The following is a 26,810-nucleotide window of genomic DNA, read 5'->3' as shown; positions in this document are numbered from 1 at the left end:
CTTGGGATCTCAATCTATCTCCCCTGCCCCCCATTCTTGTGCTGGGTAGATGTGAAAGTACAATACTGCTTACCTTTCATCATCAAGTATTTTTGCAGACTCTTACTTCATTCTAGAATACACTTGAGAGTTATTTCTCCTTAAATCTAAAATCCTTGTAGATTTTCCAGTTCTTCCTCACAGATAATTTTACTTGGTTATCTCTTTTCCCTGATCTGACCTGTGTCAGACATTGTTGTTACTGCTGCCCTTTCCTAAAATCTGAAGATATTTTCAGAATTAATTTTTCATTAAAACATGTCAGAATATATATAAATATCAAATGAAAACATGACAGAATATTGTTTGCCCTCTCTTCTCATTAAGACTTATAATGTTTCAGCTTGGACTTTAGCTTAATAGCTATTATTCATTAAAAAAAATAAAGATATAAAGAAAAGTGGATGTGGGATCTGCTATGTAACTACTTCAACTCTTGCTTGGTATTTACGTCTGCATACCCTGGCATACACACAAATCATTAAGAGAAGAAACTTTTTTGTTTTGTTTTTTGCTGTTCCAGCATAAGAAATGAAGACATATTTTGCTATCCCTGTACGAATATGCAGAAGTTTGTTTGTCATTTTTGGCACAAAGCAAATTGAGGTTTGTTATTTTGAAGGGCAGAGTTAAGACAATCACTGGAGCTCTTGAGCCATGGTTTGACTACCAACTGGAGGTTGTTTATGATAACTGATAACCCAGCCCTACCCAGCAGCTCATGGAAGAATGATTCACACTCTGCCACTGGCTTGTGCCAACTCATGTAGTTATAGATACGGCTTTTAGCAGCGACTTTGAAATCTTACTCTAATAAGGCCTGTTAGCTTTAGAAATTTAATTCAGCACAAACAACTTCCACTAAGGAGATTCCTTACCAGAACAACAATGTAGCCTTATAATTTTGATGTCAAAATTATTATAGTGGGATTCCGGTGCACCATGAAAGTAATTATACAGATATGATGCTTTTTAAAAATTTTATGACATCAAGTTGATAAAATATGCATAATAGATCAAGGGAATATTTTGAAAGCCATTATTTGTAAGTAAATATGTTATTGGATTTTATTCAGTACCACAAAGTGAATTTTCAGATTGTAAAGCAGCTAATCAAGATAAAGTACAACATATCAAGTGTATAACTGGCTAGCATGTTAAACAAATTTGTTCCCAATAATGCCTACCCTTCAAATATTGAATTTTGGTTGTTGAGGTGAAGATAAATTTCAGCAAAGCTGCAGGGTTTCCAAAACATAAAAGTGATTCAGAAAAATCTAACCATGAAATGCGATGCATTAACTTTTTTGTACTTACTTTAATGTAGCATACATTTCCATAGATTACGGCGTGCTCAAGAGTAATAAATGTTTTGTTTAGTTCTTTTAAAATCGACTTAAAAAATGAGACATTTCATTTTGGTTCACGCAAAAAATCTTTTTAGACTTAAATATATTCCCCCAAACCCACACATCTCAAAAGATTTGGCAAACTACAATGATAGCAATTATTATTAATTCTAAAAACTGCTAAAATATCCCAGATATTTGTCAGTTTGCCCGGGACTATTTTGGACACACATGATAGAAGCTATTAATTTTTTATTGTGATGTCACTGTTAGTAATTAAGATTTATCTAACGTGTAAATGTGTATTGTTGAAAGTAACTTCAGAAAAATTTCAAACTGTGTCTAACATTAATAATATTTAATTACTTCTTGTACCTGTTTGACATTGTTTAAAGTTTTGAATTATGAGGGGTTGAAGCCCAGGTAAAGTGCAATTCTCATTCGAAAGCTTACTGTAAAGCTTCAGCTAAATTCTTGTACAACCCCTTGAGAGCAGTACATACATCACTTACCAATACAGTTTAGCAGAAGAAGCATCAGCAATGGGGACTGGGAATTAGAACAAATGGGATCTAGTTCCAGTTTAACTGATGCTTTCAAGATGACCTTCATAAAATATCTGTTTTTGTTTTAAAGAAATAATGACTAAAATATCAACCATCTTAATATTTTCTGCATAAGTCAAGGTAGATGCTATTATCTAAGAGAATAATATATTCTGGATACAGCCTCAAAGTACAGAGATGAAATGTATAGTGTTTGTGCGTGTGTGTAGAGTTACAGAAAAAAAGTTACATGTTTCAAAAAAAAAAAAAGGAAGAGCTGCTCAAGTTAGTAGCATTTGAAAACCTACATAGAATCAACAGAGAGAGTATCCTAGAGAAGACATAGGATTATCTGCCAGGCAGTTGGCTTCAGTCAGAGAGTTCATTTAATACTTACACTTAATACTTACATTGTTGTTTCAGCATCTGACTTGCATTTTTGAACCAGCTCTGAAGCATCTTGAATTCTTAATTTCTGTTTTCTTTATTCATTCTGTTGATCTTCCTACTTTACAAACAGATATTTCTCAAGGATTGACCCTTGATTCTTTTTGCCCTTCTCTTTATATTCATATATATATACATACACACACACACACATTCAGATAATATATACACATGTACACATTATATATATATATAATGTTTTTTGTTAAATAGATAACTTGGGGCCTGTTCTGAATGAGTTTCTAAGCCTTTAGCGTGGCGATAGTAATACCTATTGATCGAGTTTTTGTGAAATTACCTAATTTACCATGCTTGGTACTCAGCACTAAGTGATTTTATATCATATCCTCCTTGTTTTCTTCTTTGGAAGCTTATTGAATATGAAATGGCTTTGGACACAAAGTCATCCTATTTTTTTTTCCTTTTTCTGTTTATTTACATTAAATTTAAACACTCTTGAGAGCAGGAACTGTATCTTGGTGCCTAAAATTATGTATCTGAAGTACAGATTAAAGTGAAGAGGGTTAGAGAAGAATCAAACATGTTTTTAGATGCACAAATTTGTGAAAATACAACTTTAAGAAGTTTCCTACAGTGTGGGTAGAGTGCTTATAGTAGATGATAATAATCATTTTTTGTGTTTCCAAGATGGACATGAATACTCATTGAGAGAAAAGCCTGTCCAATTAAGCTTGTTGGTCACAGCCTATTCCTTTGAAATATATTCATTAATACAATAATTCATTTTTTTTCTTTACTTTGTTCATGTTTTTTGATTTGCTGCTTTCAAATGTCTGGTTGTACTTGCAGTTTATTAATGAACACATACACACATATATGCCTCTTTAACAAGAGAGGAAGGAAATTAGTTGGGTTTTTCATGTTATGACTTTGATTTTTTTTTTCTTTAACTTTTCCTTTGATTAAAAAAAAATACAAAACATTTATAAAGTCAAAGGTTTTCCTGATAGAAGGTAGAAATGAGTAGAAGGGAAAACCTAAGGTTTTATACAGGATAATAGTCAAAGCAACTTGCCTGTGTTCTTTGAGTTATAAGGTGGTGATTAGGTTTTCAGGTTTAGAGGAGTGTAAGACAACCTAATTAAACACCTTTTTGCTGAAAAGCAGCTTGATAAATTCAGATTGCTTTGGGAGGCTCTCAAAGCTTTTATCAGAAAGCTAATACTGCAAAAGTCTTTTAAACTAATAGCTTTTGAAAAATTATTTCCCAGACTGGAAATAAATTATATTTAAATAAATATGCATACTAGAATTCTTATGTTGAATAGCTACAAAAATGTAACCTAAGTTTAAAAAAGTACAATCAATAAATGTATAGTAATCACGTTTTCCAGTAATGATTGAGGCAAATTAATAATTTTGTGATCCCTTACTTTTGGGGTTTTCCTTTATAAATTTTTAGTAAATAATTATTGGGCTAAGGAGAGAAAAGCATATCTTTACAGATTATAGATGTTTTTGAGTTGTACATAAAACCTTTATCTGCTTTATCAGCATAGTGTTTATTATTACCTCAGTTAACAATATACTTATTAAATGTGAATTATTTACCTGTACATATACAATGGAACATATTTTGTAATTTTGCAGTGTCATTCAATAGCATAAACCCTTTTTTAAGAAACATATTTTTTTGACTGCCCTTGTTGACTTTTCAATGCTTAAAGAGAAAATTTCTTTAAGTAATCTAGGTTGTCATTCTGTAAAATGAGAGGGTTAGATCCAATGACTTCTAAGATTCTTTCTAATCTCTAACAATATATGATTCTATGAATTTATTTTTTTTCATAATGCCAAGAGGAAATGGCAGTAGACTTAAGGATACTGGGAGAATTTCATTATTTTTTTTGGAAATGGCCCAAAGCTCTATCAAAAAAAGTTTGATACAGTATTACAGTTTGAAAAGGATATGCAGTTGCAGTTGGATGATGGGTAACGGTGGTGTAAACAAATCCACACACTATTGGGTTGATTAAACTTATCTTTCTGGGAATTGAATATATGTTGATGTTTTATATTACAAATGAGATTTGAAGAAAGCTAATGAAGCTGAATTCTCATCAGGTAGCCATGCTATTCTGCGTCTTTGATTGATAGCAAAGGATTGCTATTGTTTTTTAGTAATTAATCTCCTTTGTGCCACAGAACATATTTTTTTCTTAAAACGATTTATTCAAAGTTAATACAATTATGGATATGAAGCAATTAAACATTGCTAACATTCAGGATAAAGAAAAACTAATTGATAAACTAAATTCTTCATGCATAGAACAAGAGTAATGTACTCTTGCTGTTGAGATGATTCTTTCTGTGGCGGTGAATAACAATATCATTTTAGTGACTAAGATTGTTTACTTTCAATTATAAAATTTTGCTTCTCTGACTCTTAACAACCCTTCACTAAAGAGGCCAAAAATGACAGTTTCTCATGATTGAATACTACACGAGTCTGTTGCAAACTCTGTAACAGAATTGTTTCAAGACAATGTAGGGTTACCTAATTATTTGAAATGAAAAACGAATTCTAAATCACTTATCTTTGAAACGTATGCATAATAAAGTTTGTGGCTCCTGTTATTTCATTTATCTAATGTAAACCTTTAATAATTTTTAAATTTAGTTTAAATTTTTTCTAAAGCAAAATCATGAGTAATCTTAATGCAGCTACTGTTTATTTCTCTATTTTCAGCACTATCCTAGTAAAAAAGTCAGTAAATATGAATGAAAAGTGAAATTTTTCCTACACAAATTTTTTTGTGCCTGTTCTTCTCCCTATGTATTCTTTTCTGTAAGAGTCAAGCTCTTTTATACTGTTCTATTCCTCCACAGTATTTACAGCTCTGAATCTTTACCCAGACTTGCCATATTCAGTTGTTATCTCTTATTTTAAAATAATTCTCCTATTTCCTTTGCTTTTAACCTTTGCCAAAAATTTTCATTTTCTAATATCTTGCTTATCTTCAATCTATAAAAGATATAATAAACTAATTCATGCTAAATGTAGTGCCAAGAAAATTTCTCATGGTGATTATTTCCATAGATATTTGTATTTAAGAGCAATTTTGGAATAGGTAATGCATATTTGAGCCACATGAGTGAATCTTGGATAGAGAAACTTAGAGCATTATCAGCTAAACAGGGAAAAATTTAGGCACAACTGCAGCCTGCTGAGTCTTTCTAGATTCCCACCCATGAGTCTCTATTACTGCTTACCTATTAAGTAATCTCATTTATACTGTGCTTATGCCTTGAATAAGAATGGAATACTACAGTCCAAATACTATTTTCATCATGGTGTTGACATTCATTGCTTATTTAAAGCCTTTTTTTTTTCACTTTTATTTGAGGTTCAAGGGTACATGTGCAGGTTTGTTCTATAGGTAAATTGCATGTTACAGGAGTTTGGCATACAGGTTATTTTGTCACCCAAGTAATGAGCATAGCACCCAATAGGTACTTCTTCAATCCTCACCCTCCTCCCACTCTCTACCATCAAGTAGGCCCCAGTGTCTCCTGTTCCCTTCTTCATGTCCATGAGCACTCAGTGTTTAGCTCCCACTTGTAATTGAAAACATGTGGCATTTCATTTTCTGTTCTTCTGTTAATTTCCTTAGGACGATGCCCTCCAGCTCCATCCAAGTCTCTGCAAAGGACATGATCTCATTCTTCTTTGTAGCTGCATAGTATTCCATGATATATATGTACCACATTTTCTTTATTCAGTCTACTGTTGATGGGCATCTAAATTGATTCCGTGTCTTTGCTGTTATGAATAGTGCTATGAAGAACAGACAAATGCATTTGTCTTTATGGTAGAATGATTTATATTCCTTTGAGTTATACCCAAAAACCAGACTACTGGATGTAATGGTAGTTCTTTGTTCTAAGTTCTTCATGAAATCTCCAAACTGCTTTCCACAGTGGCTGATATAATTTGCATTCCCACCAGCAGTGTATAAGCCTAAAACTTAATTTTCTTCACTGGTTATTTAGTAGATAAACATTGTACCAAGTTCCCATGATGATACTTTTAAATATTATATTACCAATTTATTTAGACAGATTCTTGCTACATTAATTTAGTCAACATTCAATCAGCCAAATAAGTAAAATATGCCTTAAATATGACTACTATATTATTTTGCTTAAGCTGTCTCACCAGATATTACTTTCTGCCTTCTTGCTAAATTCCTGTTTTCCTTCCTACCTTCTCTACAGATCTTTAGGCTTTTGGCCTATTTTATATTTCTGTTTGTGATATTTTTCTCTGATTAAATAATACTAGAGGTTTAATGTTTATGTCCCCCTAAATTCCTATGCTGAAATCTAATCCTCAAGGTGATCATAGTAGAAAGTGGGGAATTTGGAAGGTGAATAGTTTGTGAGGACAGAGCCTTCATAAATGTGATTAGTGCTCTTATGAAGAGACCCCAGAGAGCTCCCTCACCAATTCTGTCATGTAAGGATTCTATTTTATAGAAGGATAAAATATGGTATAGAGATTAGATTATAATAAGTGGAAGAGCCACTGTTAGAATTCAGATCTGTCTGTAAGCCCACAATGTCTTTTTCTTGAATATTTCTTACGATCATGTATATGTAAGCTTACGAGCCAGAAAGCAGACCCTCACCAGACACTGCATCTGCCAGTGCCTTGATCTTGGACTTTCCAGGTTCCAGAACTATGAGAAATAAATGTCCTTTGTTTAAGTTACCCAGTCTATGGTATTTTTGTTACAGCAGCCCAAATTTAGCTCTAAATTATCAGAGTAACCTACACAGCTCTTAAAATCAAGCCCTACATATAGAAAGTAGGTGATCAATAAATTTGCATTGACTTTTAACTAATTAAATCAATTCTAATTCATTGATGGCTATCAGCTGTTTCCTCAGAAATCTTGACTATTATCCATTTTTGGCAATATTATCCATGTATGTGATTAACTTTTGACCTTACGTGATCTTGTAATTGAAAATGCTAAAAAATCTTATCTACAGATGTTGCTGGAGTAATAAATAGTATTGTACATTGTCCTTATTTCTGTTATTAACCTTTTGGTAAATTTAAATTAGCCTATATGTTTTCCATGCCTCCTCTATAGGTTAGATTGTTTTTAGGCTTGTGCTTCTGCATTGCTCGAAGAAATTCCAATTTAATAATTTTCTATACAGCAGATAATTAATGTATTTATTATATGGATTACTGTGGTACTTACCTTCAACCTTTGGGATTGACTGAAGGTAGAGACACAGATTTCATATATATTCAGTTGAAAATAGGGTTTGCTTATTTTAATATTTGCCAATTGAAATGCCCGATTTCATATTACTGATATTTATTAAAAAGCCAGATATTTGTGAAGTTTAGATACATGGATCTTAAAAAATCATATATTATCATTTGCAGCCTTAAAAATGGATCAAGTGTTATGGAAGAAAAAGAGAAGTTTAGAAATCTAGAGTCATTGTATACTGATGAATCTTATGGTTCATCAGATGGTTTATGTTTGTTGTGACATTAAAGCTTTACCATAAACTTGTGACAATATTCGACATAGTTATCATAATTTTTTAGAAGGTGGTATGGCTTAGAGATTATATATAATGAGCAGAAAAGCCACAATCAGAATTCAAATCTCTGTCCAAATGCACAGTGCCTCTTTCTTGAACACACCATACTATCATATATTGTAGATCTATACACGTTCACTGTTATAATTGCTGCTAGATTGCTTTTCCAGAAATCCTCCATTCTATTTCTTTTTTCCTAACATGTTCCATCTATGTTACCTAGCCAGGTGATAAAATGGTGTGTAATAAACTTTTAAAAGCTGTTTACCTAAAAGTATTTGTTTGAGACTATCTCTATACATGGTAATGCCCTTGTACCTTGGTCAGGTGTGGGTGTTTCCGAGCCTCCTGTGGATTGTTTATGCTCCCATAATGCCAATGGCAGGAAGTAAATACCCTGCAACCTTCACTTTGCTCCATAACATACATGAAAGTATCATTGCCTTGTGATTTCAATCCTTTACAAAGATTTTGGTGAAATAACTTCTAGTGTTTTCTTTCAAGAGTCCTTGGGGTCTGCGATAAAGACCATCAGGGGGCATATTTAAGAGGTTTCACTCAGAATTAACCTTGTCCACCTTCCCCAAATCTGGCCAATTTCATTACATCAAATATGTTTGCCTGTATTTTCTTTCTTTAGGATAAATTAGCTTCTTGAATGCGTGGAGATACCCTGGGTAAATATTAATAAATCTCTTGAAAGAACATCTCATCTGCCCTTCCAGACTTTCTCATAGTGAATACAGTTTGTATGTTCAAACTAAGCACTGTCCTTGCCCTTCACTTCCTGTTTTAATCATAGATATCATGAAATTCTCCAGAAGAACTAACTGTTAGTTGAGTTTCTGAGGTGGAATTCCTACTTTTAAACTGCACTTTTGGTCTTCTTCTTCTTTGTCTTCTTTTTAAATCTGACCCTTTGTTCCATTGCTGATATTTATTATTCTTATTGATAGTAACATTGCTCCTTTTGAGTTATCGGGGTGGGTAATGTTTATATAGCTTTTTGCTACATAGCCCTACCTCCATTTGGCCAGTGTTCTAGCCTGTGAATGCTGTAGCTAAGTGGAGGAATGCAGTGGGGTAGGAAGGAAAAATTCCAGATGTAAAAGGATGCTGCTAATTTAGAAAATGAATACAAAAATAAAGGCTGAGGGAGACTTTTCAAATGCTTAATTGGTTATTTGACACATATCTGTAGGTATGCTCTACTGTATGTAGAATGAGAAGAAATTACTCCTGTTCATGTTTGTCTCCTACTTACATGATGTTCAGAACAAGTTGTGTAACTTCTTTCCTCAGGTGGGGTAGAGACAAGGGCTCTGGAATAGGTAGCCTCTATTTAAATTCTAGCAGCTCTACCATTGTAGCTGGTGACTTCAGGGAGCTCAAGCTCAACAACATCTGTTTACTTATCTGTAAAATGAAACTAATGGGGGTAGGTACTAAGTGTGTAGGAAAGATAAATAATTTCTGTAAAGTGCTTGGTAAATAGGAAGTACTAAAAAGATATCAGCCCTTTTATTTATTTCTCATTATGATGTTCAACTGAGAATACCATATGTAAAAGAAATTTCACAAACTGTAAAACATACACATTTTACCATCATTATTCTGAATAAGATGATGTATACTGTATAATGAATATAATTTTAATTTTTATTAAAAAAGAAAAGAAGAAGCCCTCTTGAACTCTGCACTTGAGAACCAAGAGCTTAAAATTTTGTCACCACTTAGAAGTTTTTTATCTAATAAATGTGAGTGGAAAATTGTAGGATAGTTTTATAATGTGAGAATTATTAAAAGAATCTTTGATAATGTTAGTTACTGGAGCTTTAACTGAAATCATTAAAACTCACTTAAGAACAAGAGAAATAATAATAATATTACTCAAGTAAAATAAAAACTAAAGAGCTACTGAATATTTTACGGCATTTAAAAAATAATGTTCTCTAGAAAATGGGAAAAACAGAAGTGGCGTATTATTTTCAGATTAGTAGTGCATGATGTTTCTACGATTTAAAAAACCTAATAAATTTATATTTTACAAATGTGATTGATTGATTTACAAATCATAGTAATTTTCCAACTCCTAGGAGGAAAGGTTATAAAGTGAGAGGGGCATATAGTACACACTTTGCCACAGAATATGATACATCCGCCCCCCTCCATGTATTAACAAAAAAAAGAGTAAAGCGATGTTTCCATAGCAACATTAGCGAAACAGAAAATTTGCCTACTGTCTAAAATCACACTTTTCATTTTTTTTTTTTTTAAAAGCCATCCTACTCACTGAATTGGCAGCCTGTGTGAGTTAATTAAATTCAAAGGTAAATTATTTAAAGGTAAAAGGAAATTAATATAACAAGGCAAGGATGATAAATAGTTTACCACCAGTCAAAGAGTAGCCTGAGGTAACTGGAAATGAATCCCCTTTGATATAAGAAGAGTCAGAGTGTGGGTGGTGGGTGGAGCAGAGCTGGAGATGACAAATCATTACTGTAAAATTAAAAGGACTGGAGGTGGCTCGGCAGATAGAATCTGACACAATCTTGGGAGCGTAATGTACGCTGGTCACAGTGATACATACCTATTTGATTATACCTTCCATAAAATAAAAGAACCTTGTCCTTCCTTTCCCCCTTCTTCATTCACAATAGCTAATGTTGAATAAGATGTCACTGCTCTGTTTTGCAAAAATCTCATTCGCTTTTTTGCAAAGTTTTCTCTTATAAACATCCCTAAAAAACTCTGTGAAATAGGTATTGTCTCTGTTTTACAGAAGAAGAACCAGAAGTTCAGAGAAATTTGGAAAACTCTCCTCTCTCTGTATTTTCAAAGTCAATATGTGTTTTATGGTTTCTTGAATTCTTAATTGCACAAAATTGTAACTAAAAATACAAGCCAATTTGAAAATTATATTTAGAATAACTGAAGGAAACACTTGATGATATTTCTAGTTACTGTATATTATCGGGACATTACTGCATTTTCTAGTTCTTTAAATTTATGGGTAGTATCTGCCCATCTCAAATACCTATTTAAGACCATTTTGGGGGCAATGTAAGATAATGGATATCTCTCTGCCAGCTGATTTTGAAAGTTAATCGTTCAGGCCATTTTAAAACTCTTGGATTATGACAAGGGCAATATAAACACTTTAGGGATTATAAAATGTTGAAAAATAAATTATATGAAAAAAAATGATGGTCCTTTACTGATAAGATAAACCTTTTAACTTAGTTTACGCTAAAGATAACAAAATAAATTTTGTTGATTTTTATCTACCCTTCCTGCACATCTTTTTTTTTTTTGAGAGAGTCTCACACTGTCGCCTGGGTTGGAGTGCAATGACACCATCTTTGCTCACTGCAACTTCTGCCTCCTCGGTTCATGCATTTCTCCTGCATCAGCCTTCCAAGTATCTGGGATTACAGGCATGTGCCACCACACCCAGCTAATTTTTTTTAGTAGAGATGGGGTTTCACCGTCTTAGCCATCATGGTCTTGAACTCCTGACCCCAGCTGGTCTGCCCTACTTGACCTCCCAAAGTGCTGGGATTACAGGCATGAGCCAGGGTGCCTAGAAGATGACTGTTTATTTATCTTGTTTCATATATACATATGCAAAGTTATGTATGCATATGTGAATGAAAAGATTTGTAATTAAAGCATGTTATTTTGTCATATGTATATTAAATTTCTCTATTTTTACCTCCAACTATGATCTTTGAAGAGAGTTGAGTTTTTTAGACTTACCTTTTACTCTTTCTTAAAATTAAGAGAAGCAGAAAAAAGTACCAAAAATAATTTTCAAAGATACCTCTTACCCTATTATACTACATTATTTTTGTTCATTATGTCTATTTAAATCATGTCCAGTTTCATTGTGTTTTTGTTATTTTGGTAGAGTGATGAGACCCACATGAACTCTGATACATTTCTAGACTTTTGTAAAGACAGAGCCTTATAGGCAACAATCTGATAGTGAGAGGTGGCCTTTTTATATCTCTTTCCTTTTTAAAGTGTTGTGTAGTTTAATTCTTTTACATTACCTAATTCATACAGAGATTTTATTTTCTTATGAGGAGAGCAATTTTTTTCTTTCTACCTTTTATAAACTTTAATGCATTTGACAATCAGCATACCAAAACAAAATGCAATCCTGAAGCAAATTGTTAGTAGTGGGCACACAAGAACAAGCAAGTTTGAGCACACTTAGTATCCTACATCCAAGAAAGAAGGGAAAGAAGGAAGAAAAAGGAGAGCTATAAAGACTGCGCATATGAAGCAGTGTGTTACAACAGTACATTTCAAAGAAAAAAAATTATAGAAGATAATTTTAGACAATTATAAAATTTTTAAATGCAAATTAATAATTTTTAGGACATTTCATTGAGGATTTAATAACATTTCTAATTTCCAATGCACATTTGGTTGTAATATTAATATATTATGCTGTCGCTTTACATATTCTATCTAAAAAGCAAATATCATTTTTCCTTTTTATTTTACTGTTTTCACATTAAAGTTAATTGGCTCAGAGACAAAGTTCATCAAATTACAATAATCACTAAAAGTAAGAATAAGTTACGATTAAATTTCTGAATTGGTATCATTCAAGTGACTTTTTTTTTTTTTTAACCTGTTAATCTCCAGTGTGTCTCATTTGCAAGGTTTATTTTTCTTGACTAGAGTACAATCTCGTGATCTTGGCTCAAAGCAATCTCTGCCTCCCAGGTTCAAACGATTCTCCTGCCTCAGCCTCTCGAGTAGCTGGGACTGCAAGCGTCTGCCACCACGCCCGGCTAATATTTCACATTTTTAATACAAACAGGGTTTCACTATGTTGGCCAGGATGGTCTCAAACTCCTGACCTTACGATCCTCCCACCTCGGCCTCCCAAAGTGTTGGGATTGCAGGCATGAACCACCACGCCTGGCCACACGGTTTATTTCTCAAAAGAGCTTTAGAACACATAAGTTGTAGTTATTGTTTTATTTGAAGAGCTTGGTTTTTTAAGCTAATCTAAAACTTATCCTTGAACGGTGCTATGAAGCTTTCTTTTAGAGCAGTGCTTCTCAAACTTCAGTGCACATTAGAATAACCTGGATATTTGTTAAACCGTAGATTGATTCACAGGGCCCACTGTAGTAGTTTCTCATTCAGTAGACCTAGGGAGAGATTTGAGAATTTGCATGTATAACAAGTTGCAGGTGATGCTGCCACAATGGGCCTGGGTACACTTTGAGAAGTACTGTTCTAAAGACATCGTGACTCTTAAGGTCCAAAATGCAGAGTCAGTAAAGAACTGCTGAAGCCAAAATAAAGATGACACCGTTAAATGATAGTGAGAGTTTGAAGCCAGAGAGATGATCAGTGAACATTTTGACAAGCTGACTCAGCCAGACATGGTGTGTCATAAATTTGTTTAATATAGTTACTGCTTTGGCATTCATTTCTAGGCCCGACAGAAGTTGTTTCTAACCCAGTAATACCCATCACTTTTGGCCTGGTTAAAACTTCCCCTCTACTCGTGGTTGTTTTTGATACGATCCACTTGTTTCTCATCTCACTGCTGCAAAAAAATCCGACATACCCCACAGCTGCAGACCATGATAAAGCTAATGGCCAACACCAGAGTTACATAAAGGAGTTCCCCCTTCTGGCACGTTTTCCTTAAACTGATCAATCCGCAACTCCTGCGAGAAAGCCTGAGAACCTTAAGAAAGGCATAGTCACAGAGATCTTCCTCACTGACTTTGCCTGTCTGTATTTCTATTTCTCTCTGTCTCTCTTCCCCCCACCTGCCACCTGCTGGTTGAGCTCCTTGTCACCTCTAGACTTCCCGTTGGCCTCCTGTTGAAACCCCCAACCTCTCTGGGATCTGTAAGTAATGCATTTCTTCTGTTTTATGCATTTTAGTTTCGCCTCCACATTATGCCTTACCGGACCCATAGGCCTAATTCCTCCTCACACCCACCCCATCATCAGGGCTCTCCTGGAGAATGGCTTTCTTGCTTTCTGGACACTGTCAAGAGAGCAATCTCAAGACCAAATTATAAAGAAATTATAACAACAACAAAATCATAACATGGGTGTCAAGAAATGTAAAGGGTCTGAGATTTTTGCCTTACTTGCAAGCTAACAAGCCAGCTGACCACAATTTCATAGATGCAGGAGACTTCCTGAGTCAGACACGGTGGACCTTCTGCCACGCGGCACAGTGGGCAGCCTGAGCTTTGTGTTCACATCAGTATCTCTGGACTGTCAAACCTAGCGAGGGTGCTGCTGAGTGGCCCAAAGGCTTTTGGTGTATGCAGTGGTGTGTGGTAGAGCTGATGAACCTTGAGCTTGGGAACCCCCAGTCCTTTAAAGGGGTCTGCCAGGACACTGCACTTGCCCCAGAGGATCGCTTTTATTTTTCTAGGAAACTGACAAATCTGCCGTCGCTCTGGAGGGAGACACTATATATTCCAAAGCTGTGTGCTATGCATTCTTCAAAAAATTGTCTCTTTGCTTTTGTTCATGTGAAATGTGGAAATATGAGGGACCCAGGGAGAAATGTCTCACAACATGGTGATTGAAATTGGGCTAATTCAGAGGGCTAATGTAGTAAAAACAATACTGAAATTTCTAGTCTCAGCAAAGGTATGCCCTTTCCAATAACTCTATTATGGAAATAATTTAAGATGGCTTTTTTTCTCTTAGGTGTATGCTATATTTTTTGGTGATGATAATTGCAAGAATTCAGTTTATTAACTTAATAACAAGAGTGTCTTCTCTACCTAGTTTTTAATATATAATTAATGGCTTCTGTTTATTGAATACTAAGCAATTTGAGCACACATTGTATTTACCTGTTATAATACAAAATGATATATACACCACTAAAATTCTCATTTTATAGTTGAGAAATTACGGTAGAGTTATTTAATATGCTACTGGTCATAAGTGGTAGAGCTGTTTTTACTCTACTATGCTTCCTTAGTTATTCATGGTAGTAAAAAAAAAAAAAATTGCTGGATATGTAAATATGGTCACATGGGACATAAAACAACCAGTGTATGGCAACTTAGGTTGGTGTTTATTTGTAGGCAATTTGGTTGGTATGCAAAGTAATTGAAGTCCTTTGGGGTTAGTGTGACATACTCACCAGAATGCAGTTCTCAAGATGGAGACATATTTGCATTATCTGAGTGGATGACCTCCTAATGTAAATAGTTTGATATTGTGACTTAATTTTCTGGGATTTTAGAGTAGATTATCAGCAGGACTATAGACTAGGAATGTTTTTTTTTGTTGTTGTTGTTTCTTTTTTTCCTCTCCACTGTCCATTTTCTCTCCCTTCTCCACACTGATTCCTTCCTGGGTTTTTGAATCTGCAGTAGTCAACATTTAGAGAATAAGGTAACAGGCAGTAGCTAAAATTGTAAGACTCCAGAGTGGAATTACATGGATTACTGTGTATCCTTGCCACTTTCCTAGCCAAATCTACTACTTGAAGATCAGGTAGTGTTGAGTAAATATGGCAACTTTTAAGAATTAGGTGATGATGTATGCTTTTCATGTAGGAGGACAAGCTTTTGTGGCCAGAAAGTCACAGTGTCTGTGTCATAATAGTGAACGATCATGACGTAGTGAACCTAGTTATGTTAGTGCAACCTTGAAAATGCTTGGAATGATTGTTTCCACATTTCTGTACACACTTACGGAGTGCCTACTCTCTGATGCACATTGTATAAGATACTGGAGGTGCGTAGATGTGAAAGAACTGCGTCCTGCACTGAATGAACACACATTTAGTGATTTAGACAGAAATCGAATTGAGTATAGCGTGATGGGTCATGATAGTGTAACGTTATGGACCTAGTGAAGGGCATGGGCTATTTTGTTGTCTTAGGATAATTATATTGCTGTTTAGAATAGTGCTTCTCAAAAAGTAACTCAATCCATATGTCTAATAGCTCTAAGATATTACCCTCTAGAAGAGTGTTTTCTAGGTTTATATAAGGAGAAGGTGTAACATATTAAACATGTAGATTTCCAGGAATGACACCAGCTATAGAATCAGAATCTTTGGATAATGGGGTATGCATGAGGTCCAGGTTTATTGAACAAGTTCAACAGGTAGTATTTTGCAGGTGGCAAAATGTAGAGTAGAGCTGCAAATTATATTCAGTTGGACAACCTTTTATTATTTTGTGCTGTAGATCCAAAAGAAGTTATGATAATAATCAGTTGTGTATTATTTGTTTTCATACTGCTAAAAGGAGTTTTGTTGTTCTCACCAGATGATATCTCCTTTACCCTGGCTTCTATATTTCAAGGATCTGCCAATTTATTTGGAGCTAATTACATCTCTGAAGATTAGACTTGAAGCTTTGTGGTTAATTTTAAAGCATTTCATGAATACGGTAGATCAGGCTGAAATCTATACAGCATACTCCAGAAGCTATGATACGAAAGTTTTATTTTTCACTTGGCCACAGATAGAAAAATAAATGATGACTGGCTTGATTTCAGCAAGTTTTATTTCTATGTTTTGCATATATTATACTTCTTAAAGCTTATACTATAAAGAAAAACCATATTTGTATTATGAGATTTTTATTTCTTATTATCTGGCATGAAATCAATTGTAAGAAAACGTAGCTATCAAAAAGAATTAATCTTTATCCTTACATCGTACCTTGTACGCTATAAGATTTATCTGTAATGTGGATGCAAAAATGTTTTAGGCAAGCATAAGTAAAACATAAAAGCAGGGTTTAGCCATCTTTGTAAGGGGGCTTGCTAACCTGTATCACAATAGTGAGAGGGGATCAACATGTCTTTGGTTAAGTTGCCTTGTTTAAATGATGATTTAGAATCTTTCAACTTGCATGATGAATGCTTGGTAAAGAAAGATTGATAGTCTTTCGATGGAGTGAAGGAATAGATAGGGTTTGTGTAAAAAAAAATAAGACCTATTCTATGTTCTGTTAGTAAATATGCAATTGCTGTATAAAATTTTGGTGCTAAAAAATCTTAGAAATAGCTCCAGCTTAGTTTCCCTGAGGGGTTTTGTCCCCCTCCAGATACTATATTAACTTTCTAAAGCCTTCAGCTAATAATTTCTCATACACCATTGACTGTAGTTTCACTGTTTAATCCAAACCTTGAAAGGGTGATGGGTTTCTTCTTAGATAAATCATTCCTCATGGGACTTGTAGAATTTCTCTTTGCAGGTAACCTGTTAGCAAGAAGAATCAACAGTATCAGTATCAGATGATAGTTACATATTTTTAAAACATACACTTCCAACCAATGCCTAAGGTTACAGATCAGTTTATTATAGTGATTGCTCTGTGTGGGGAAATTGGTCAGAAGAAGTGAGTAAGGTGAACTTCAAGTGATCTGTAATACTTTTTTCTTCTTACATAAAGCTATAAAGCAAATATGAAGATCAAGGTGAATTCTGGGGTGGTAGGCTCCAGACTGTTTCTGTGCTTTTCAATATTTTTACCCTCCCCAGTACCCTCCACCCCACCTCAAAAAAATAGAGACCTGTAGCTAAATCTTGTCATTGGCTAATGACACTACTTTTAGAATCCTTCCTGTTCTTTGAGATGTTTGCATCACGATAAAAGCAGTACTTTAAAAAATTTATTTTCCATGTGGCAGATGTAAAATGAATAAGGCATGTATAATGTAACTATTGAGAAAGCATCTGTAAAACACTTACCACAGGATACTGTGCTTGAGTGTATATGATGTGTATGGTATATGAATATAAGGTCCCTTTAGAAGCATAGTTTATAAAACTATGCCTTACATTTTTTATTCTGTAAATACTTGCATATAACAAGTCTTAGTAAATGTTTAGTGAATAAAAGCAAACACACTAGACTTCCTGTTCTAGAAATAATTCCTGCCCCCCGCCCCCAGTAAGGATGTGTAATTACCTAGTTACTACAATTATTGAATGTTGAAATGTGCCAAAGTTAACTCATCCTAGTTAGTCTGTTTACATTTTATAACTTTTAATTCTCAAATTGCAGTTTCCAGTCTGGCTTCTTTAGCTAACAGAGCCTCTTTAAAGTACCAATAATATTTCTTTATAGAAACAGTTTTAACAATCTGTAAGTACAGCGCATGTGATTTAAAATAATATAGAGCAATTTCTCTGTACATTAAAATTTTCATAGTAAAATGCTTGTTCACCAGGATATAACAACTGTTAGAAGCCTTTGGTAGAATTCTGCAGGACATATATGTTTATATGAATTTAAATAAAGTACATTGTTTCCCATTATCTGATTAAGGTTATGGGAAAAAGAACAATTTACCTTTGTGATGGAATATTATACTAAATATTCATGGAAGTATTATGCTGTTATGTCCGTTGAAGTCTCCAAGACTTCCCATCAGCATAAGAAATGCTGAAGAAATGTCATGCCTTGCCTATCTCCTTCCCTGACCTTCAGAAAAAATAAGTTGTCACAGGCAGAGCACAATGATCTTCTTTGCTTTCTTATTCTATTTGTGGCAAAAATAAAATAACACTAAACTTATTTTACTGAACTGAACTTTTGTATTCCCTGAATTGCATATATGCAATTTACAGACAAGAGCTTTTCTTCAGGGTAAAATACAGTGAAAACATAGGGATCACTAAGATTTTTTTTCATTCATTTCACTCATATTTACGTGTTGAAGAGGCCATCAGTGATTATAGTTCTGACGTAGCCTACTCTGTGGGGTCATGTTTGTCAGGTTCAAATGGAAGCAAAACTTTACTGAGTTTATATTATGCTAGATATATAGTATACCAAGTAGAAAATGTAAGGTTAAAAAAATCCTAGATGCAAAAAAATGTTAACTTTATTACCTGAAATTTTATTGTTAGTGCAGAGCAGCACCAGAATTGGAAACCAGTCTGTCTGATTTACAAGTGCATGTTCATTATTCCATAGCTCCAAAGTAATTGATTGTACCTGTAGGCTTTTCTTTCGAATATTCAAGTCCGTTCATTCATCTGTCTCCTATTTTCAGTAGATATTGTTAGAAAATTCAAATGATTATCCTGATCCTTTTGATATGCTAAGAACTTTTTTTGAAGATGGCAGGTAAAACTCCTAGAGTGATAATTGAATTGTCAACATAGATATAATACAAAAATTTGCTAATCCTTACTGGGTGTTAACTGTTTGAACATTAATCACATAACTCATACATATTTTATTTGGATTAGCTATTGTAGATCTCTATTACCCTTTTATTAAAAAGGAAAACCTTGGCTTGCGTTAGCTGAAGAAATTGTTTTGGAATGTAGTGATATTTGTTTAAATGGTGTCTGTAAGTCAAATCTTGGTATTTAAACATGAGCCTAACTGAACTGTTATGTGATCCCTGATGGTTTCTTTTTAAAGCGATGAAAAGAAAATTCTTCAAAATTTCAGAAAGCAAATTTTATCTTTAATTTGCAATAAATTTGCATCTAGGAAACGAATTACAGGTATGGAAAATAGTCTGTTTTTGGAGAAATATGTGTAGACATTGATTAGGTGGGTAGAATTATATCTTTATATACTATACAGTTACACAGCTTTTATTAGAAGTTCATATCACCTGACAGAAGTCAATGCTAATGGAAAAGATAAAGATATGACAAAAAGTAAAGGCTGAGAATGAATAGACCTTCAAGGGAGCTGATCTTTCTCTGATCTGATAAAACCTCTTCCATTCTCTATCCTTCCCCCTGCAGACCACTGCATCGCAAAAGTGCTTTTTACTGATTAGCAATAATCTCTCAGGATTTGAGGACAAGACCTCTAAAGATGGCTCCCAAGTAAAATACAATTTTTGTTGTTGCTGCTCGTTTTGTTTTTCATTTTTTAGTAATTTCTAAAATTTTGCTGGGGATTTTTTTATGAACCTGAAATAGAATTCTTGTGTTTTGGCTTTGATACTACTTAGTCTTCATATATACTGTGACAACACTTTTGATGGGTTTTATGGGAATCTAAAGAATGGCCTTGTGGAAGGAGCATAGGCTTTGGAGTCAGAAAGTCGAGGGTCAAGTCTATTTTGTTATAGTTGTAAGTTCTTAAAATCTTTATCGTGATTTTTTATTTTAAATGTTCAAACATTTAAAACCAACGTATCCATGCATTCTTAACACATCTACTACTTTGTATAAATACTTGATATCTAAAATATTTTCATATATACACATGGTATCCCATTTACAATAAAGCCATTTAATGAACCTTGCTGAATATCTTAATATTAGCAGAATTAAGTTTCAAATGTTTCTCATGTAGATTCATTGTAAGCCAGGTTGTTTATTTCTGTGTGGTGCTCAGTCTGGTTTTAAGGTCTGATACTATATTATACTGTGCCATAAATTCGATATTTTCTTTCTCTGAAGTAAGTTATTGTTACAGGTTATACTTATTTAGCCAACTGTGGAAACAAGGATGTTCTACTGAGCAGATACTCACATTTTATTGGATATTTTATGTCTCTTTTTAATTTTTTTTTTTTTTTTTAGACAGGGTCTTGCACTGGAGTGCAGTGGTACCATTATAGATCACTGTAACCTTGGACTCCTGGACCCAAATGACCCTCCTTCCTCAGCCCCCTGAGTAGCTGGAATTATAGGCATGTGCCACCCTGCTAGGCTAATTTTGTTATTTTTTAGAGATGGGATCTCACTATGCTGCCCAGGCTGGTCTTGAACTTTTGGACTCAGCAAAGAGATTTCCCTGCCTGACCTTCCTAAACGTTGGGATTACAGGCATGAGCAATGCACCTGACATTCATCAGACTTAATACAATTCACCTGTGGCATTTAATGGTAGCTTATTAGCTTTAAAAATGAAATGTCACATGACCATAACAGAAAGAAGTTAATTAAAGGCTTAAAATATCTAGAAGACATGTCAGTTTTCTTTAAGTAATGACCAGCTGGTTGTTTGCTGCAAGAAATACCACCATCCAGTGACTGTTGACTCTAGTCCCAGGACAGACTAAGTATTTAAAATTTAGTATTATATGCTTTCCCAGGAAATTTCCTAGGTAAAAGTATTTAATAGTTTCTTCATGAACAAATAAGTAAAGAGTAGTCGATTTTTCATGATTATGTATTTCTAGAATTCAAACCTGGGGATATGAAATTTAGCAACTTTCAAGCTTCAGACCAGCTTTTACAAATACATGTCTTTGATATACATAACTTCATGCCTTTATGTTTCTAAAATTTTTTTCAGACTCTTGCAATCCATGGCATTTACTTTATAAATTTAGTGTTCAAAATACATATATTATAAATCTGATTTGGACTCTTTTCCTCCTAGGGAATTGCATTATAGTTTGTTGCCATTGTTATTCTGTTTCTCTGGAAATAGTTAACTGTGATGATTAACTTATTAAACATGGATTATATATTATGTCATAAGCCATGTGATTCTGGGACAGATCAGTCAAATTGCACTTGCTCATGCACTCCCAAGGAGGAAAGATCTTGGTAGAGTTACAGCTGGTACCTTGGAAACTGTGCATACTATGTTTTGTTTGCTGAAATAGCATCTTCCTTCTGTGTATTGTGACGAAAAATTTTAATATTCTTCTCTAAGACACAAAGACATTTTAGAGTTCTAATATTAATGTAAAAAAGTTTAGTGTTTTGTGCAGTATTTTAAGTTCCAGAAATCAAGTTGTGTTTTTTTTTTTGTCTCATACTTCTAAGCGTTTAGTTATTATTATACTGCTTTTTAAAAATAGGGGAAGGTTTATGTTGTGAATTTTGTCAAGACCACATCTTTGGCCAGGCAGGATGGCTCATACTTGCAATACCAGCACTTTTGGAGGCTGAGATAGCAGGATCATTTGAGGCCAGGAGTTTGAGAACCCATATTTATTAAAAAAAGAAAAAAAAAAATCTGGGCTTCTTGACACACACCTGTAGTCCCAGCTACTTGGGAGGCTGAAGTGGAGTGATTGCTGTTGAACACAGGAGGTCAAGGCTACAGGGCTGCAGTGAGCTATGGTCACACCACCGTACTCCAGTTTGGACAGAGTGAGAGAGACCCTGTGTCAATACAAAGAAAGAAAAGCCTTCATGCTCATTTTCTGATTCCGTCCTCTCTTTATCTTCCCATACTAAAGTGTTTCTGTAAAGAAGCTGCTTCCATTTCCATTCCCTTAGCCATTTTATTTTTTCGCTTCATTTGAATTTGAATTTGAGTTTCCAAAAGTATTACGATGCAGTGTTACTGAAATGTATATGCTTGTCTTTTGGCTTTGCTGTTTAGTTTTTGTTTTCGCAGGGAGAGGTAGCCTTCTTTGGTTTCCTCTACCTGGTACAATTTCTGACATTTACTAGCTCCTTATATACTTTATTTCTGCCTAGTAGTGAGAGCCAAAAGCATTGTCCTTTTAGCACACCATGGTTGATTTCCACTTAAATTTAGCTTAGGGACTCTTAAATTGAGATCTCCCGCTAGGCAATATTATAGAGTCACTGATAAAACCTATGTAATGGCTTAGAAAAATGAATAGATTATAATAAATCACAGGGATAGAAGCCAATACATTAATATAAAAACTGGTCTAGAAGGATGTTTACATTATCCTGTGCAGACTAGACCTCCACAGGAAGAACTTATTCTGAGGAATAGTTCATAGATCGCTAACATCGTGAATCAATAAACCACTCAGATTTGTAATTTTTTAAACCTAACCTGATAATTTCTATACCTTATGTGTGGGTTTAATACATTTGTTACATTTACTTTTCTGTTTGCTCAGTTCTATCACTATCTTCTAGCTGCATAATAAGGCAAGCCGCAAATAAATTCAACACTGCACCATTTTCTCAAGGGGATCCAGGGAGAAAGCAAAACCATTACTCTTTGAACTTGATAGCTGACATATATATTGTTTACTGTGTGCCAGGCACTGTTCTAAGCACTTTATATATAATAATTGACTTACTCCTTTCAACAAGCCATGAGGCAGGCTTTCATATTATTCAAATGAGAGAATGGGAGATGAGGCTTAACTTTTCCCAAGATTTCACAGCTAGTAATTTAGAAGGGCTGGTATTCAAATCCACACGATCTGGTTCCCTATTCTGTGTTCCTAACCATTAAATTTACTGTCTTATGAAAGCCTATCACATGAAGAACATCGTAATGAAGTTGAAAAACAAAAAGAGAAAACCCTAAAAGCTACTGGAGTAGGGAAAAAACAGTTTATCTATAAAAAGTGATTAGCAGGCTGATACTAGCAATGTCATCTCCAACTGAACCTAATGGGATAGCATTTCAAAAATGCTATAGGAAAATAAGTGGGCTTAGAATTCTTAACTACTTTAGCATACACGACTGAAGGTGAAATAAAGCAATTTTCAGATGCACAAATCCTCTATCAAAGATTATCACAGAAAAAACTACTACAGATGTACTTCAGCAAAGAGGAAGTTATTTCAGCTTTTGTAGCTTTTGGTAAAAACTCAATTATGTGATTAAGAAGGTACCTAGTGTATTGTTTAGTGCATATTAATCGCTCAGTATCATTTTGTTAGAGAAATGTATGCTATAAAGGTATTTACTAAAAACACTATTCTACCAAAATTAATATACTCAAGTTTTTTTCTAAAAACAGAAGTATTAGTCTTTGAAAGAAAGCACTCACTGAGGACACTACAGCTGATAATGGCAGAGGAAACAAACTCAATGGTATTTAATAATAGTATATTATTTATATTGCTAAAGAGTAAATATATATAATACATCAACTTTAGTAGGTTAGATTACTAAATGATTTAGAATTTATGAATCATAAATAAGGTTCGTCTTTTTATGTCCTCATAATTGATGAGAAAGCTCAAGCATTTTATATAACACTTCCATATTATGTGGTCATTTGAATTCTAAGATTTATTGTTTATTTTTCAGCGCCTGGCATTGGAAGCGGAGAAAGTCCAAGCAGCTCACCAGTGGAGGGAAGATTTTGCAGTAAGAACTCCTTTTAACTACTTCATTTCAGTAGCTTGACATAATTGTGTATGGATAATTATGTTCATATTAAAATGAACATAATGATGAAATCTTATGATGATATGGGATTGAAAAATAACCCTACTTGTTGCTTTTGAAAGAAATTGCTTTTGGGTAATCAGAGCCAATTAAGTTGGCCAAAATGTACTTTCTTATGTTCCATATTACAAAAAAAATTCCTTGAAATGTTCTCCCATAACTAAAGGTACATTATTTATAAAATACATTAACATACCATTACATTGTAATATCTGATTAATCTTTGTCGATATTATGAATATACAAGTTGGAAAATGTTGCCTTTAACTACTTTGAGTTTGTAAGGAGCAGTATGCATATTAGAGTCACCTTGATGGTGGGCAACATGATGAAAGTGAGAATGAACGTATTAAACTTCTTAAAATTTAATTAGCTTCACGTTAGCTAGAAGTAATCTCTCTTCAACTCTGGCCTACTTTGAGAAATGCCAGCTGACATTAGCAGTTGCATGTACTTTTTTTTTTTTTTAATAAACTTGTTTTGTGGACTAAGAGTTACTAGTTTATAGAAATAACAGAAATTCTCGTTGTGATAAGGTCTGCGTATCTATTATCCTCTTATAGCCAAGAGGCACAGTAAAAAAAACTTTCCTTAATAATTAGAAGGTACTTTTGTTACATATTTCAATGATTACAGTTGTAGTGAAAGAAAATCTTTATAATTTCTGATCACAGAAAACTTCCAGACAACTCATTTTGGTGATGTAACAAACTCCCCTCTACCTTTCCGTATTTAAAATAGGTTTAGAGTGTGAATGATGGATTAATTGTACTCTTTGCAAAGTAAAAGTCTCAAATTTGAAGGTATGCAGTTGTGTTTCAGTAGCCACTTAACTAAGGTTTAGGAATTGGCACTTCTTTTTGTTTATATGATTATGTTGAATATCAAAGGAAAATATATTAAATTATATTTAATTCACTTATACCATTCTTGATACTTGTGATATTATTATTTTTACTATCTTTTTCACTAATTTATGTTAAAGTACATAAATTAGTGGAAAAGATTTTTACTATCTTAACTAATTTATGTTAAAATACATAAATTAGTGTAAAACGTAGGAAAAATAAATGATATTGACAACTGCCAGTTTGTTTGATTCTCTACTACACTGATCATATTACTTAAGTTGACTGGTATTAATATTATGTAGGTATTGGCTTTGTCTACAGTCTTTATCATACATACGTTAATGAAGATCAGTTTGCTATCCATGACTTATTAAGGAAAAAAGTCAATGATTAAGCTAAAAACATAAGCTCCTAGAACATTGAGCAAATGGTAAGTGCAACTAGTGAATAAAGGGGCTTACTATATAGTTAATTGCTTATAGATAAAAATGAATTTTTTTGTTTTTGCAAATAGGCAAAAAGCAAAACAAATCTAGATAAATAAATATGTTTGATTAACAACACTAAATATAAATTATTCTTCCATCATCTCCCACAACATAAAGCATGCATGGTAAAGGCAGTGTAAAGTTATAACAAATGTACGACCAGATCATGTTTTCTACCTAGCATGGATGTAATACCCTTGGTGATGTTTTGGTTTGAATCTTCAGTAATTCAGAGAACTCAAAAAGGACACACCAAATCAGCCTCTGAAATATATAGATTATATATTCGCTGTTCAAAACACCCTTTTTCTTTGCATTAAGGTCATTTGGTAGTATTTTAAGTAGTCATTTATTAGTTGTATGTCTTTTTCACTTTTCTAAGAAGCTATAATGTGGAAAAGAATAACTTGGCAAGCGGGTTTTTAGTAATGTCTATATCACTGGTGTTGTTTTATTTATTGATTGATTTCTAGACATAATATTTCCTTTACTAGATATATTGTAAACTCTTTAATATTGAGCTCATTAACACTAACACTTGGCAATGATTTTATTTTCTATATTGAGGTAATGGGTGACCACAAAACAAATATAACACAAAAACTCTTAAGTTCACTATTACCATATTTTATTGATTGTAAAAGTCATTCTATTTATTTGGCTTATTTGTAAGAAAAAGCCAATTAGCCAGGTGTGGTGACTCACACCTGTAATCCCAGCACTTTGGGAGGCCTAGGTGGGTGGATCACTTGAGGCCAGAAATATGAAACCAGCCTAGTCAGCATGGTGAAACCCTGTCTCTACTAAAAATACAAAAATCAGCTGGGTGTGGTGCCGTACACCTATAATTGCAACTACTTGGGAGGCTGAGGCAGGAGAATCGCTTAAAAGCAGCCTGTGGAGGTTGCAATGATCCAATTGTGCCCCCCCCCCCCCCCGCGCCCTTGGCAACAGAGAGAGATCCCTTCCCCCCCGTCCCGCCCCCCCCCGACAAAAACCACTTACATTATGATGCATCAGCAATTGTATACTGTATTCTTAGAGATGTCAAAATGTGCAAAAAATTATCTTGAAATGTAACCCCTGTTATCTACAATTTCAGTGCTTATATTCACGTAGCAGTTACGCTAAAGAACATTGTACAAGAGGACAAGTCAGTCCCACAATGATAAAGCCATTACTAAATCTTCTGTGATCAAATAGAAAATGAATTGTTTGCCCAGTAAGTATTAGGAGTTCTTAGCAAATAGTGGTCACCATGTGGGAGAATTCTTGAACAAATTCTGTTCCTAATTTCCCCATGGTTACCTCACAATTGATTTAGGGCCGACAACATACTGATTGACACCAAAAGAGACTGCTAAAGGGAAAACAAGTTAGACCACTTTAGAGACTTGTCAACTGATTTCCT

The 26,810-nt window shown here is 34.0% G+C and overlaps 1 protein-coding gene across 9 annotated transcripts in view; it reads left to right on the top strand.

The window, feature by feature from the left end:
• The window catches only part of CACNA2D1 (calcium voltage-gated channel auxiliary subunit alpha2delta 1), a 487,462-nt gene that overhangs the window by 242,736 nt on the left and 217,916 nt on the right, over positions 1-26,810 (top strand). For all 9 annotated transcript variants that reach the window (XM_032276450.1, XM_032276453.1, XM_032276451.1 and 6 more), the window contains exon 4: positions 23,920-23,979. In XM_032276450.1, the coding sequence (XP_032132341.1) occupies positions 23,920-23,979 (60 nt within the window). The remainder of the gene's footprint in view (positions 1-23,919; positions 23,980-26,810) is intronic.

This window comes from Sapajus apella, unplaced genomic scaffold (assembly GCF_009761245.1).
Source record: "Sapajus apella isolate SASKATOON/1434 unplaced genomic scaffold, GSC_monkey_1.0 scaffold7, whole genome shotgun sequence".
NCBI lineage: Eukaryota > Metazoa > Chordata > Mammalia > Primates > Cebidae > Sapajus > Sapajus apella.
Note: the sequence above shows the minus strand (reverse complement) of the source record. Positions and strands in the feature narration are given on the sequence as shown.